A 14022-nucleotide genomic window follows, 5' to 3' on the forward strand; every position below is an offset into this window, starting at 1 on the left:
ATTTAATGGCGCAGATGGTTCGTTTATATGTTCAAATGCTGCGAACGATGACGTCATATTTTCATTTGTTCTCTGTGCATTGGCCAACTTAGGGATACGTTCTCGGTTTTTGCAGCTGGTAATGAAAAGAAAACAGCTATATTCTTCACTACATTGTATCTGCCCCATTGCACCAATGGTATATAGGGCCTTGGCACCAATATTACTTTACTACGTTGCAGGTTGCACGTATGAAGATCAATTTTGGTGCATTGAAGACACTGGGTCAGATTGTGATTGTTTCTGTGGCTGAAATTGCCCTAACCCACACAGAAGAAGTGGCTGAAATTGTGAAGCTGTGCCAGATTAGGATCAGCATAGTATTAATGCAAAGATAAATATCAGTTTAACTTGGTTTTGTCAAAGCTTCATAGGAAAGAAGTGGTTAAAAAGCATCGGTTCTGACTACCTGAGTGTCTCAGCACTCAAGAGTTTGAGTAATGTCTTGCTCAAGTTGTTTTTCAAAATACAATTTCTTCTTCCGAGAGGTGAGCAAATAAATAGGTACCCTGAAGTATAACCCCGGATTTGGAGTCTCCTGGACGATGAAGATTCTACATCGTCCGGCCAATGGTTTTCAAGGTCAGCTTGACTGTGGTTATCAAATTGGATTGGCCGGATGACGTAGAATGTTCGGTATTAGTATATATTAGGTCCGAGTGGACAATTGTGATGCTGTTGATACAAATATGTAACAGCAAAAAATTAAGGTTTTAGGTTAGGTTAGGTTGTAGGTTTGTAGGTTTTAGGTTTTAGGTTGGTAGGTTTGTAGGTTAGGTTAGGTTGTAGGTTTGTAGGTTGGTAGGTTGTAGGTAAATAGGTAAGGTTAGGTCAGGTTTGATTGTTTTTTTCTTTTATTTCCAAGACATATAAGTATCATTTTTGGATTCAGGATGTCAAATAATGTAAGAATATTAAAACTTTATCTTTTAACCCTCGCATGTGTGCGGCGTTTGCCAGCTTCTAATGTGTAGGGGGGGGGGGGTCGGTTGGACCCCCCCTTGCCGTTTGGCCCCTGATCGAGCTAGAGCTTCGCGGAAAAAACGAGCGTGTTGCCCGTGACGAGAGGAAGCCGATGATACCCAATTTTAAGGTCCTAGGTCATTGATTGACCTTCCAGGTCAGGTCAATGACCCAAAGTCGGGAAAATCGGGACCTGTTAGAAAGTCGTAAAGTGTGGCTGCTAATGGGTTTTTCGGGGTGCTGATCACGAATATCGTGTTAGTTTTGATCACAGATGATGTCTTGAAGCATTTAGACCAGGTCGGGTCAGGTCAGGTCAGGTCAACCAGTAGGCGTCGTGACGGGTATTCGTAGTACGTGTCAACCGCCTCTGACAGCTTCGTAACATGTTACGAAGTCACCAAAACTACTCCGTAAATGTTCAAATGGTTGCTAAATTCGAATTCAGCTCCAAAGACTAGCCTAGAAACATGTAAAACTCGAAAAAGTGACCCGAGGTCACCCGAGGTCACCAAAGGTCAATGACCTGACCTGACCTTCAGGTGACCTTGACACACACGGCAGTAACATCAAATCACATGTTGGAACGTTTGAAACCACGAAAAGCTTGCAAACACGCGGCTAGTGCGAGCCGACATACGCGAAATCGCGATTCCGGCCAAACATGGTCTCGGAAAAGAGGTCACAGGTCAAAGGTCATTTGGGTCAGGGTCATGAAATTTTCAGGGTAGGTGTCAAATTGATCATTGCGAGGGTATTGAAAGTTTCGTCGCGATCGGCCGCTTTTTACGCGAGTTATTCGCGAAAAACCATGGGGGGGGTCCATCCGACCCCCCCCCCTACACATGCGAGGGTTAACAGTCACTCGGACTCAATGTATACTTTTACCGAATGTTCTTCGTCCGAGGAGACTGTGAATGCGCCCTGGCCTAAGTGACTGCTCAGAGGGCTGTTTGGGTGTCTTGGGTGGCACATGGGTGTGGGCGGGACTAGCTGGTGTAGAAACTACCATGGTATGTGTGCTGCAACTGCAGCATGCTTCGTTTCAGCTGAACAGCTGAACAAGAAGGTTACTGTATATGATACAGTGCTCCTAGAATAGCCTTTTTATAGCATTATATATTACACACTGAGACACGATGAAATCTCCAATCCTTTCCCAAGCCCTGTGATGCAGCGGGTGCGGGGGTGCTGAGCGTACCGCTGCCACGCTTGAGGTGACACGGTCTGAGCTGCTGCGCGCTGATCCGGAGATCGGGCTGGCCGCCGCCGCCGTAGCGGCCTCCGCCGGGGGCGTGGCTGGTGGTCTCGCCGTCGTCGTCGCGGCCGGCGTCGGTGGCGGAGCCTGTTCGCGCGTGGACGTGATGTTGTTGTTTTGTGACTGTTTTGTTGATGTCTTATGGCTGGCGTGCCAAAGTTTTGTTTTGTTTTCTTGTACGGCAGTCATGCTGAATGCATGACGCATGTTTATCGACCGCTGAGTGTATGCTGGTGACACTCCTCAAATATGATAATAAAGGATGAAAAATAGACACGATGAAAAAATAAGCAAATGTTAAAAGTATGCGAGCGGTAACGGCATCGCCTGTTTTCCAACAGCACGGCTGTCCAATATGCCACATGTCCCTCTGCTCCAAATGCCTGCCGGAAAAACTACCGATCGATGGCAAGAAGCAGTCCGTGTGCCGCAAGTGCTACAACAAGGCGACGACCATCGAGGACGAGGCTCCGCCCCTGGTGCCGCCAGAAGCACTCAAACGGTAAACATTGCCGACTGCAGCTGCTGTTATAATAATAACCTGAGCTGGATTAGCGTGTAAGCACCTCTCGTTTTAGTTTACTTTCCCCTGTTCGCAGGGAAAGGTATGCTTTTATTCGCGTATACACATACACGCTCCCTTGCGTCCACGTAACACCACCCGGTCCTGCCCGATTAGCCGCCTGGAAGATCTGGAGAATCCTGCCCGCCCGCCGATCGTGGTGTACCGGCAGTCGCCTCGCGCCGCCAGCCTGAAGCGTGGCCTCAGCCACCAGGACTCGGAGCTCGTCGACCGGCTCGAGGCGCTCAAGGCGGACCGCAAGGCAAAGAAGTAAGTGCATTCATGGGTCACCGTCTTCTCCGAGCTCTAAGTTGGATGTTGCTTGACAAGTGATTTTGCGTTGGGTAATTGACGGCAACTAATGTACACTATGCGGTACGCCGTGCGTTAGCGCCAGTCTGATCTATATTTTGATCACTCATTTTAGTGGATGGCCCATAAGATTTTTCGTCCCTCGCTAATCTCCGTTTATCCTTTCAGCGTGCCGACGGAGTCGGAGATGGCGGCGCGTCTGGCCGCCCTGAAGGGGGAGCCGTGTACCTCAAGCTCCTCCGGTCCGTCCGGTAACCTGCCGCCGCCGGAGCGGCGCACGGCCGCGGAGCAGGAGGACGACCTCCTGGCTGAGACCAAAGACCAGCTGGCCATCGCGGCGCGCTACCGGCCCGAGGAGGGACTCCAGGAGCGGCTGGAGCGGCTGCGCGGCGGCGGCGCCGACCCCGGGCCCGCCCCCGCCCCCGCCACGACGGCAGCCGGCGAGACGGGTGGTCAGAGACACCCGCAGGTCAGGGCCGGGAAGGGGGGTGGGTCAGTCAGCGATGTGTCGAATCGCCGGTCCTGTGACCGCGCACGACCAATCAACAAAATTTGGATACCAACTTCTGTGTAATTCATCTGTATCTGATTTGCATACCGCTCACTGCATCTTTCTGTGAACTCCGCTATGTATTGTGTACCGCTGGCTACCCAGCTGTGCCTTGGTCTGACCGTAAGCTGTCTTCTCTGCGCCAGACCCCGGCCAGTGCCGACAATCAGAGCCCGGCCGACCTGGTGGCGGCCGTCAGCGCAGAGGTAGCCGCCGAGGTGGAGCGCGCCAACCAGATAGCGCAGAAGGTCGCCGATATTCACCACCGGTCAGTATGTGTGTGTGTGGGGGGGGGGAGGGGGTTGGCTGCTGCGATGTTACGTGTGCAGGTGGAGTTGTTACTAATGCGAGAGGAAATCGCCGGTTGTGATGGTGATTCAAAAGCATGGAGACCGTGCTCTGAGATGGCAATTTCTACATATTACCAGCTGGAACATTCGCTACTCTAAATGAAAGTTCCGAATAGCTGCTTACTTCATAGATAGATGTTTCATAAATATCAATGCCTTAGGACTTAGCAATAAATTTGGTTAGCGAATCGCTGGCCGAACGTGTTGAAAACGCACGTATCCGGGCAGGCTGGAGGACGTGAAGGGTCTGGCGCGGGACGGGCGGCGCGGCGGCCCGGCAACCTCCTCCAACGGCGCTGGAGAGGACACGGAGGACCCGAGCGAGGATCAGGAGGTACAGCGACTCATCAGACAGGTGAGGACACTGAGAGGACCACAGCTAGGAACGGGAGGTACAGCGACACATCAGACAGGTGAGAACACGATCTCAGACTCATCCGACATGTGAGGACCCCAGTGAGGACCAGACGGTGCAACGACTCGATAGACTGGTAATAAATCGTCAAAGTCACCATTGACGAACGGAAGGTACAGCAATTCATTAGACAGGTTAGGATACGTGAGGGGCTCAGACTCCACTGAGGAACCAGAGGTGGTTATACGGTTAATCAGTCATAAATCATTCATCAGCCAGCCATCATTGGGGCTGACTGGAGATGATTCAACTAGTTATAATTAAGTCGAACAAGACATTCTACTGGCATATTGTCCTTGTCTTCCAGGTCAACGGATGTGTATTGGAGAGGGAGACAACGTTAAAATGCTTTACCTTATGCGCAGCCGTGCAAATATCCTTTTTGGTGAGGCGCATGATTCCTCCGCTGTCGACCCAGCCTTGAACCCCTACAGCCGCGAACAAAACACCAACAATCCTGTTCGATTTACAGGTGACGGAGGAGGCGGCCTTGGAAGACAAAGAATTGAACGAGGAACTGGAGTCCATCTCATCAGTGGACGATGAAGTGAGTACCGACCGCAACTTCTTATTCGCCGTTGGATGCATTTCACCCAATTTACACGAACTCAATAATTTCATATCACCAATCACTGCAAGCCTGTCGCTTGTGCTGTTCGCTGTATTTCTAGTCCTATAATTTGCCAGTCAGTGTTCAGTGTTAGAGCCATACTTTAACTATTGCAGTATTCACGACTGCGCTGTCTGACCGACTGCTCTCCTCTGTGTTACCCGACGCCTGAGTGGGAGTGAGTGTTTGTGCTGAGTGAGTCTTGTGCGAATGCAGAGACTGAGCGTGTGGATCGAGAACAACTGCGAGATCGAGTGTGTTGCTTGGTCTGCAAGGAGCAAGGAGCGAGTCAGAGTGTGTGGCGAATGCATGAATTGAGACGATTTGATACGTCTGTCGTCTGTGACGGTGAAGACTGGTCATGGCTACTACACCAGGGCCGGCAGCGCTTATCATCAGGGCGTTGCTGATCCTGCATGCTTTGCATGTCATCTTGCACGCCGCCCAGCCTGCCAGACCCCCGTGGCCCCGTCGACCGGGCCAGCCCGCCGCCGCTGCCACCGCCACCGCCGGGCCGAGCCGGCCGGCCGACCGAGCGTCCCCTCAGCGCCCCAGGGCGAGACCTGTCAACCAGCCGGTTAGCGCGGCCGCGCCGGCTGTCGGCACACGGCCCGGCGGCAGGGGCGAGTCCAGGCGGCGTGGCAGGCGTGGTGGCGTTAACTGGCGCCGCCACGGCGACGCTGGAACTGACGAACTAATAATCGGACAGCTGAACATCCAGTCTTATAAGCCCAAGCTGCACGACATTCGGAACGACATCCACGACGTCTACGGCTTTGATGTGCTGGCCCTCTGCGAGACGTGGCTGGCGCCGCCTGTGCCTGACCGGCTGGTTGGTGTGAGCGGCTACAGGCTCTTCAGGCGGGACAGGCCGGTCAGCTCCAGCCTGCCCAGAGGGAGGGGCGGTGTGGCCGTGCTGGTACGTGATAGCCTGAGCTGCGAGCTGCTCCCGACACCTGTGACGGGCGTGGCCGGCTCCAACCTGGAGATCATCTGGGTGCTGGTGCGGACCAGTAAGCACCAGACGGTGCTGGTTGCATCGGCGTACAGAGTGCCGCATAACACCGCGCGTCAGCTCACCACTGACCTTGACGACCTGGAGTGCCAGCTCCAGCATATGACTGTCAACTTCCCACGAGCGACACTTATACTCGGAGGCGACCTCAACTGTTGCCTACTTAAGGCGAAGACCAGTGAGACCAACCCACTGATCAGACTGTGTACCACGTACGGATTCCACGTCACTAATCAGAGTCAAGCTACTTATCGTCCGGCGGGGACTCTGTTAGATGTGATCATAACTAACCGCCCGGAGTTGATTAGGCGTGTCGGTGTCACGAGATGTCACTACGGCGGTCCTCATGACTACACCCGTGTCTTGCTGTCCCGTGAGCGTCGTGCCGCGGCAGCTGGAAACTCTAATGTATACCGCCGAGCTATCAACAGGATTGACCATGACTCGTTTAATCAGCAGCTCGCTGATACGGACTGGAACCCAGTGTATGGCTGCGACACCACCGAACGTAAATGGAACGTTTCATAGGTCAATTGGACAATGTTGCGCCCCTCAGACGTGTTCGGAATAGGCAGGTGACCGCGCCGGCCGTGACAGCCGAGACCCAGCAGCTGTTGCAGTCCCGCCGGGCGGCTCTAGCTCGGGGCGATCGAGCCGAGTATAAGCGGGTGAACCGTCTGTGCCGCGCCGCCGTGCGAAACGATACCCGTGCGCGGTACGCCGGTGCTATCAGCCGCGGTGACCGAGGCGGGCTGTGGCGAGTGCTGCGGCCGGTGCTGGGCAGGAAACAGCAGAGCTGTGAGATACCGAGGATCACACCGAATGCTCTTAACAACTATTATGTTGCAGTCGGCCCTGCCACCGCAGCCAGTGTTCCTGCCGCTACAGCACGTGTGCCCATGTTACTACCAAGAGTGCTGACGAGCGCGTTTAAGGTGCAGGCTACCGATTTGGACTCTCTGTACGCGATACTGCTTTCAATGAAACCTTCTATGTCAGCAGGCAGGGACGGTGTAAGCGTGCGTTTGCTGCAGCGTTATTTTCCCGGGATAGGCCACGCGCTGTTGGACGTTGTTAACTCCAGTCTCGCCACCGGTGATGTACCTCAGGAATGGAAGCACGCCTTAGTGACCCCTATTCCGAAGGGGAACAGGTCCCTCGAGCCGTCCGACACGCGCCCCATCTCCATTCTGCCGGCGATCATGAAATTAGTTGAACGTGTTGTGCAGAAACAGTTATTTGCTTACCTTGAAGAAAATTATTTGCTTTCGGACGCACAGCACGGCTACAGAAAACAACGCTCCACGGAAACGGCGCTTCACGCCATAACAGACCAGGCTCTTCAAGCAATGGACAACGGACATATTTGCATATTGGTACTTTTGGATCTTTCTAAATGTTTTGATGTGGTTCCGCACACAAAACTTCTCGAAAAGTTGTCGTTGTACGGCATCGAAAATTCATGGTTCAGAAACTATTTGGCTAACCACTCGCAGCAGGTTCAGATGAGGTGTGCGGACGGCTCCATCCTGCTGTCTGACAGCAAGGAGAACACCATCGGCGTGTACCAGGGCGGCGCCTTGAGCTGTGTATTGTACATGCTTTTCTCCAACGATCTGTGTCTGAGCGTACCCGAAGACGTCACCATAGTTCAGTACGCTGACGATACTCAGCTTATGGTAACTGGCAGGAAATGTGACTTACAATCGATGACTGCACGCATGGAGGACGCACTGGCTCGTGTCTATCTGTGGTTCTGCCACAACGGAATGAAGCTCAACGCTGCAAAGACGCAGATGCTTGTTATAGGAACTCCGGCGATGCTTCGAACCTTGCCACCAGTTACCCTGAACTTCTGCGCGACTACCATTACCGAGTCTGAGACTGTGAAAAACCTAGGAATCATTCTTGACCGCCACCTCAACTTTGTGCCGCATGTAGATGCCGTAACACGGAAATGCACAGGCATGCTCACAGCGCTGATACACGCACGGCACGTGATACCACGATCAGCCCTGAGGCAGATTGTCGGAGCGCTGGTCATGTCAGTGTTGCGGTATGGTTTATCGGTGTATGGATCGTGTGGGGAGACGCAGCTTTGTCGACTGCAGAAAGTGGTAAATTTTTGTGCGCGTGTCGTATCCGGTCGGCGGCGTCGCGATAATGTTGTGGCAGTCATTAAGGAGCTGAAGTGGTTGACTGCCAAACAGTTAGTAACGTATCACACTGTGAGCGCTGTAGAGCGCATCATCACGTCTGGACAGCCCGAATATCTCCGAGGTACACTTGGCCAGCGGGCTAGCCAGCGTCATAGACACGACACCAGGCGCGCCTACTATTTTACACTCCCATCCATTCGTACGGAAGCAGGCCGCCGTAGGCTCTGCTACCGTGGCATAGCTCGTTTGAACGAGCTGGGAGTCGAGCCAGGTATTCTGTCGTACCGCTATAAAGTAAAAAATGTGCTGCTGGCCACGTCACCGACATGAACGTATGTTGAACGAATGCATGTGCGTGAAAGAGTTATGTATGCGCTTCATTGTTTGTATTTTCGGTTTTTCATTGACGTGAACATGTGAAAAGCCCCTCCTCAGAGGGGATCCTGTTTGAATACATCTGTATCTGTATCCTCCCTTCCCGACAGGAGCTGCCCTGGTGCTGCATCTGTAACGAGGACGCCGCGGTGCGCTGCGCCGGCTGCTCCGGCGACCTCTACTGCCGCTCCTGCTTCAAAGAGGGTCACAACGACCAGCTGGCCGACCACCAGTGGAGCCCTTTCCCGACGCCCAAGGAGTCCAAGTGATCCTCCACCAGCCAGCTGACTTCCCGAGATCCCCACTGCTGCTGCTAGAGTGGCTGCTAGTGCTGCTACGTCTAGTGCTACCCCGCGGGACGAGCTCACAGCCAGCACTGTCCGGCCGATGCGCTCACCACACGCCTTTACTGGCCGATGGTCGCCTGCCTTATTCGGCAAAACTCGAGCGTATCGGAGTCACGCGTTAGGAGCCTGTTCGTGCAGTTAGCAGTGCGGTGCCCGTCCGACCTTACAATGTCGATCCGGTGACGACCGTCACGTTTCTGAGGTGCCTGCCACGGTCCGGCTAGACCCTCACCTTCGTCATAAACCAGTCTTACTGGTCGCTTTACTCGTTTGTAACTCGTTTGTTCCTGTCCCGGGTTTGGGAATCGCTATATCGGGCCTTATTTGCACATTGCACGGGTGACTTACTAGCGACAGTGAAGTACACTGCGCCAGTCGTATGATAGATTTAGGTACGCAACGCTTAGTGTGTATTACAGTATTGTTTATTATTGCTTGTGAAGCGATGTGATTTGTAATGCAAGGTGCTATCTGAGATCAACTAGCTTTTATACTGTGTGAGGGTAGCGTAGATATGATGCTTTATAAATGTGAGATGCTTTAAACAAGAAAGGAAACACGATGCATTGCTTCAACACCGCGTCAGATAAAAATGCCAACTTTTTAGAGGTCATTAACTGCTTCTGGCTCCTGACTCAATTAGTAACAAACACATTCCAAACAAATGTTTATTTGATTTGTTGTACTGAGTGTAATTACAGAGAAAATCATGTGTACAGCTCAATATGATCCACGTGGTCTGCGTTATGAAAAGGCCCCGGCGCTGCGTCGGCGGCCGAGCCTCGTTATTCGGGCGTGCCCCGCCCGTTCCGGGTCAGTCTCGGCCATGCCGCCGTGGCGTGCCACACCACAACAACTGGCAGCTATTCTCGGGGGTGACGCACGGCGTCCCCTCGTCAGCGACAGACGCAGCCGGCGGGTGAGACAGTACTGAGGCCAGTTTTACCAACAGAAAAATAGCAGCCCGGCGCAATTTTTCTGTCAAAAACCAGCCGACGAGTTTCACCAACCAGGCGAAAAAATATCCGCCGGCGTGAAAAAGTATCAGCCAGAAAAATAGCCAACGAGTTTCACCAACGGCAAATGCGGCATTAATGGAGTGTTTATCTGCGCCATTATATGTAGAAAAACAGCCCAAAAAAATAGACAGGCGACCCCGTCTATTTTTTTGATGTCGTGTTGGAATAACTGGCCTCATTTGTTACGAACTATCGTGATTTGCGCTTCTCAGTTGATATAATAATTTAGTATCATTCATGGCCAATTTGTAAAGCATCTGGGCTTCAAGATTAGAAGTGGAATACTGATGATATTGCGTAAAGAAAGAGCCTTTGTCACCAGGCAGGACCAAAAGAAACCAACAAGACGGGTGTTTGGTGTTGTGGTGTTAGTTTTTTCGTTTAATATTATCTTTTTGCTACAAGCACCCAACAGCAAGATGATAGAGCATTAACTAGTGGTCAGCTTACAAGTTCATTGCTCGGACGGAAGTGGAAAATAATGATGGAAGGTCATTTTCGAAAATTGAAGGTGCTTGAAGAAATGCTGGAAGGAGAGGCAGAGAGGGTAGGCTCATTGGACTCAAGAATTTAAATAAATATGTCACTGTTTTCACATATTCAGCTACATTTGACATGGCAAGGCGCCAGCTACTGATACCACTACTACTTTTGGGTGGAACTTGCTTGAGCTGTGCGGAATAGGGAAGGTGCATTGACATTGCTAAGACCGAATTGGCAAGATTTTCAAGATAAATGACAATAATTTTTTAAAAAGAAATTGAATAGCATGAAAGAAATATATAAAGGCTTGTTTTTGAAGCAAAACTTGCAAAGTTTGTATGGTTGCGAACTCGAACAAACTTGCTGTCATAAGATTGTGCCACTGAACTCAGCAAGTCATGCTGCCAATATTGAAGGAAAAGAAAATAATAGTAATGTTGTAAAATGTAAATGAATCTATAACTGTTGTGTGTGCACTGTGCTGATATTGAATGCATGTGTATCTTGCATCCATGAGTCATGCAGGGATCAAAACTGGCTGTAAGTGTTGTGAGTTAGTTTTGCAAAATTGTGGCACCAGGCAAATTGCGGCCGAAATGTTATTTGTTCACCTCAGCGCTGAAATTTCTGCACACAGAGTTTTCAGATCATGCGCCGAAATGTTCATGCAGCCCGTCCGTTACACTGGTCATGTTGACAGTGACAAAGATTTTTTACCAGTCTCATGTTGAAATACAATAATAATTCACTGAGCTTGATTTTATCTTATGTTTTTCAAGCCAGTTCCTAGAATAAAGCAGCCAATATTTTCTGTCATGTGAAAAGTATAATGACAATATGCACAATTGCAGGCTGTGGCATGTTGTGAGGTTTTTCCTTGTTTATAGCTGAGGTTTTTCCAGTCTCTGCTGCAAAAACGGTGGTGAATCCACTGTCGTCCGACGGTTTCGATGACGCCAATCATCGGCGAGTGTTGCTGTGATGGCCGACCTGACTGAGCGCACAGCGGCAGCCGCCGTCGCCAATAACGACAGTGAGGACACCTCCGAGTCGGACGGAGACGCCGCCGCTGACAACTTCGCCGTTCTGGACGAGGTGGAGCGCTCGAGCCGACAGGCCGTGCACCGCGTGCGCTGCCCGACTGGCTGGCGCACCCGCAGCCGATTGGCGACCGGCGGCCGGCGCCGGCCAATCTGCCGGCTGCGCGCCCGGCTGGCCGCCGAGGGCATCGAACAGGTGTTCCTGGTGCAGATGACCGTGCTGCCCGAGCTGCTGGCGGCCACAGAGTCGCCGCTGCCACCGGCCGACCTCTGCGTCTCGGCGCCGGCCGGCCGCGGTACGACGCTGGCGTTTGTGCTGCCGCTAGTGCAGGCGCGGCGCCGGCCGCCGGGTGCGCGCGCTAGCTGTGCTACCCACACAGGCGCTGCCCGCTCAGGTGCCCGCCGTGTTCCGCCAGTACGACGCCGACACGCCGCTCTGCGTCCGGCTGCTTGGTGGAGACACAGTGGCACGAGGGGGGCGCCAACTGGTGGCGGTGGGGCCGCGCGGCCCGGTCTCCCTGGCTGATCGTGGTGAGCACTCCCGGCTGGCTGATGGATCACATAACCAGCTCCGAGAGCTTCTCGCTAGCGCACCTGCGCTACCTGGTGATCGACGAAGCCGACCGGGTGATCGAGATGGCCGAGACGGGCTGGCTGAAAGCGGTGGAGCGGGTGGCGGCGGCCACGGCCCGCCGCCCTGCATCGCCGGCCGGCTGACGGCCGCCGCCGTCTGCGCGCCTCACCTGCCGCTGCAGAAGCTGCCGTTCTTGGCCACCCTGTCACAGAACCCGGAGGCCGGAGAAGCTGGAGCGAATGTCGCTGTTCCAGCCGCGACTGCTGGCGGCCGGCACGGCGGCCGCCGCCGTCGCACTGCCCGGTCAGTTCGTCGGCAGGTTCACCACGCCGGCCGAGCTGAGCGAGTCGTTCAACGTGGTGGCGCCGCAGCCGCTGAAGCCGCTGGTGATGCACCATTTGCTCCGACAGCCCGACTGGCGACGCTCGCTCGTGTTGGTCAACTGGAACGAGGTGGCGCACCAGCTGGAGCTACCGCTGTCTGTGCTGGGCGCGCGCGTGACTGAGTTCTGTGGGGTAGTGCCGGCGTGCCGGCGGCGGCGCGCGCTAGGTGAGATGGCCGCGCTGGTGTGCTCGAGGCTTTAGCGCGCGGTATTGACGTGGACGCCGTGGACGCGGTCGTGTCGTACGACATCCCGGCGCTGTTGAAGATGTACACTGCGTGCGTCGGACGGCGCGCATCTGCCGGGCCGGCCAGGCGGTCAAGCTAATGTTGGAGCGGCAGCGCAGCCATTTCCAGCGGCTGATGGTGCAGGCGGGCAAGGCGGGCGGCCGGGTGCGGGAGACGCTGGCGCTGCTGGACGAGCTACGAGCTTCTAGTGGATCGCTGTTGTTTTTATGCCCATTGCTCATGATTTATTTACATTTTAGAAATATTGCAATGAATATGTGTATGCCTTGTCATTAGCCTAGAAAAGTTAAAGTAAGTAAAGCGTTTTAGTTGCATAATGTATATTTGTTCATGAACACGGATTTAACATGTCCTAACTCCCAAATATTTCGATATTAGACCCGAGTTACAAACCAATCGAAAGGCTTAGACGATCATTTGGGGCGTAGCCAGACGGCTCGGCTGGGTGTGAAAGCCGGCGACCAAGGTGGTGACCACCCGATCATAATGCAGAGCGGTCTCCGTCGGACGATTGTGTCCGCGCGCAACGAATGATCTCGGCACACGCGGAGGAGTTCGGCAGGACTCTCCACTGAGCGGTACTGGGCGCAGTCGAACGACGGTCGACGACGCTAGCGCAGGTATTGTTAATTTGTTACGACTTACGAGCTGGACCTGTGTAGCGGGCCCGGAGCGAGTATTCTTTGCTGTGTGGCGTTCCTTCTTCTCGACCGGGCCCGGCAAACGCGGCCTGCATGTCGGCTAAAACCACCTAGCCGGGCAGTCTGACATCCACCTCGCCGAAGCGGAGCGAGCGACCACCCTCAGCCCTGCAATGACCGCGGTGCAGCAGTTAATCTGGGTAGGTATTTTCCTAAGGTAAGACACTCGCCTTGGCACAATGCTTTATATAGGCCTTGGCGAGTTCGTTAGCCCTCTTACTCCCGCTAGAAGGTGCTAATGCAGTGCACGCGAAGCCGCCTCGTAGCACCGCATTTCAATCGCTCGGCTGCGGAACTGTCCGTCGTCCGTCCAGCTTCAGGTGGCGTCTCTGGGAGCAATGTTGACCGCTTCTTTGCCGCTCTTTTGAAAGCTAGGAAAGAGGTGCGGCTCCCGGATCTGTCGGGAGCGGGACTCATAGGCGGCGGAACGGGTAGGGCACCGGGGCACCGTGCCCCCCTTTGATTTTGACATTTTAATATAAGCCCTATGGGCGTTGCATGGAAAGAATGGGACCAAAAGTCGGCAGTGCCCCCTTAATTGAAGGTGTTCCGCTGCCACTGGAGTGGTCCCATCTAGTCCTCACCTCATAGGTGGAGGTCCACACATTGCGTTCTCGGTC

General features: G+C 53.5%; 1 protein-coding gene across 2 annotated transcripts; it reads left to right on the plus strand.

Moving 5' to 3' along the window:
- The first annotated feature begins 184 nt into the window (after positions 1–184).
- LOC122386814 (abscission/NoCut checkpoint regulator-like) lies at positions 185–9673 on the plus strand. Of its 2 annotated transcripts, none has more exons than XM_043376455.1 (8): positions 185–527; positions 2602–2762; positions 2940–3092; positions 3303–3603; positions 3831–3952; positions 4263–4389; positions 4922–4996; positions 8719–9673. In XM_043376455.1, the coding sequence occupies exons 1-8, from the start codon at positions 480–482 to the stop codon at positions 8875–8877; spliced, it is 1146 nt and encodes a 381-aa protein (XP_043232390.1). In that variant the 5' UTR covers positions 185–479; the 3' UTR covers positions 8878–9673. The 2 variants fall into 2 exon arrangements, with proteins under 2 accessions (XP_043232390.1, XP_043232389.1); XM_043376454.1 differs by having other exon boundaries at positions 186–543.
- The last annotated feature ends 4349 nt before the right edge of the window (positions 9674–14022 follow it).

The sequence above is a fragment of the Amphibalanus amphitrite genome, unplaced genomic scaffold, assembly GCF_019059575.1.
Source record: "Amphibalanus amphitrite isolate SeventyFive unplaced genomic scaffold, NRLGWU_Aamphi_draft 000263F_arrow, whole genome shotgun sequence".
In the NCBI taxonomy this organism is placed as follows: Eukaryota; Metazoa; Arthropoda; class Thecostraca; order Balanomorpha; family Balanidae; genus Amphibalanus; species Amphibalanus amphitrite.

Coding starts and splice junctions, on each gene's coding strand:
- LOC122386814 (XM_043376455.1), top strand. CDS start 480: ATGTCTTGCTCAAGTTGTTTTTCAAAATACAATTTCTTCTTCCGAGAG. Junction 528..2,601: donor ACAATTTCTTCTTCCGAGAG/GTGAGCAAATAA, acceptor GTTTTCCAACAG/CACGGCTGTCCAATATGCCA. Junction 3,953..4,262: donor GTCGCCGATATTCACCACCG/GTCAGTATGTGT, acceptor GTATCCGGGCAG/GCTGGAGGACGTGAAGGGTC.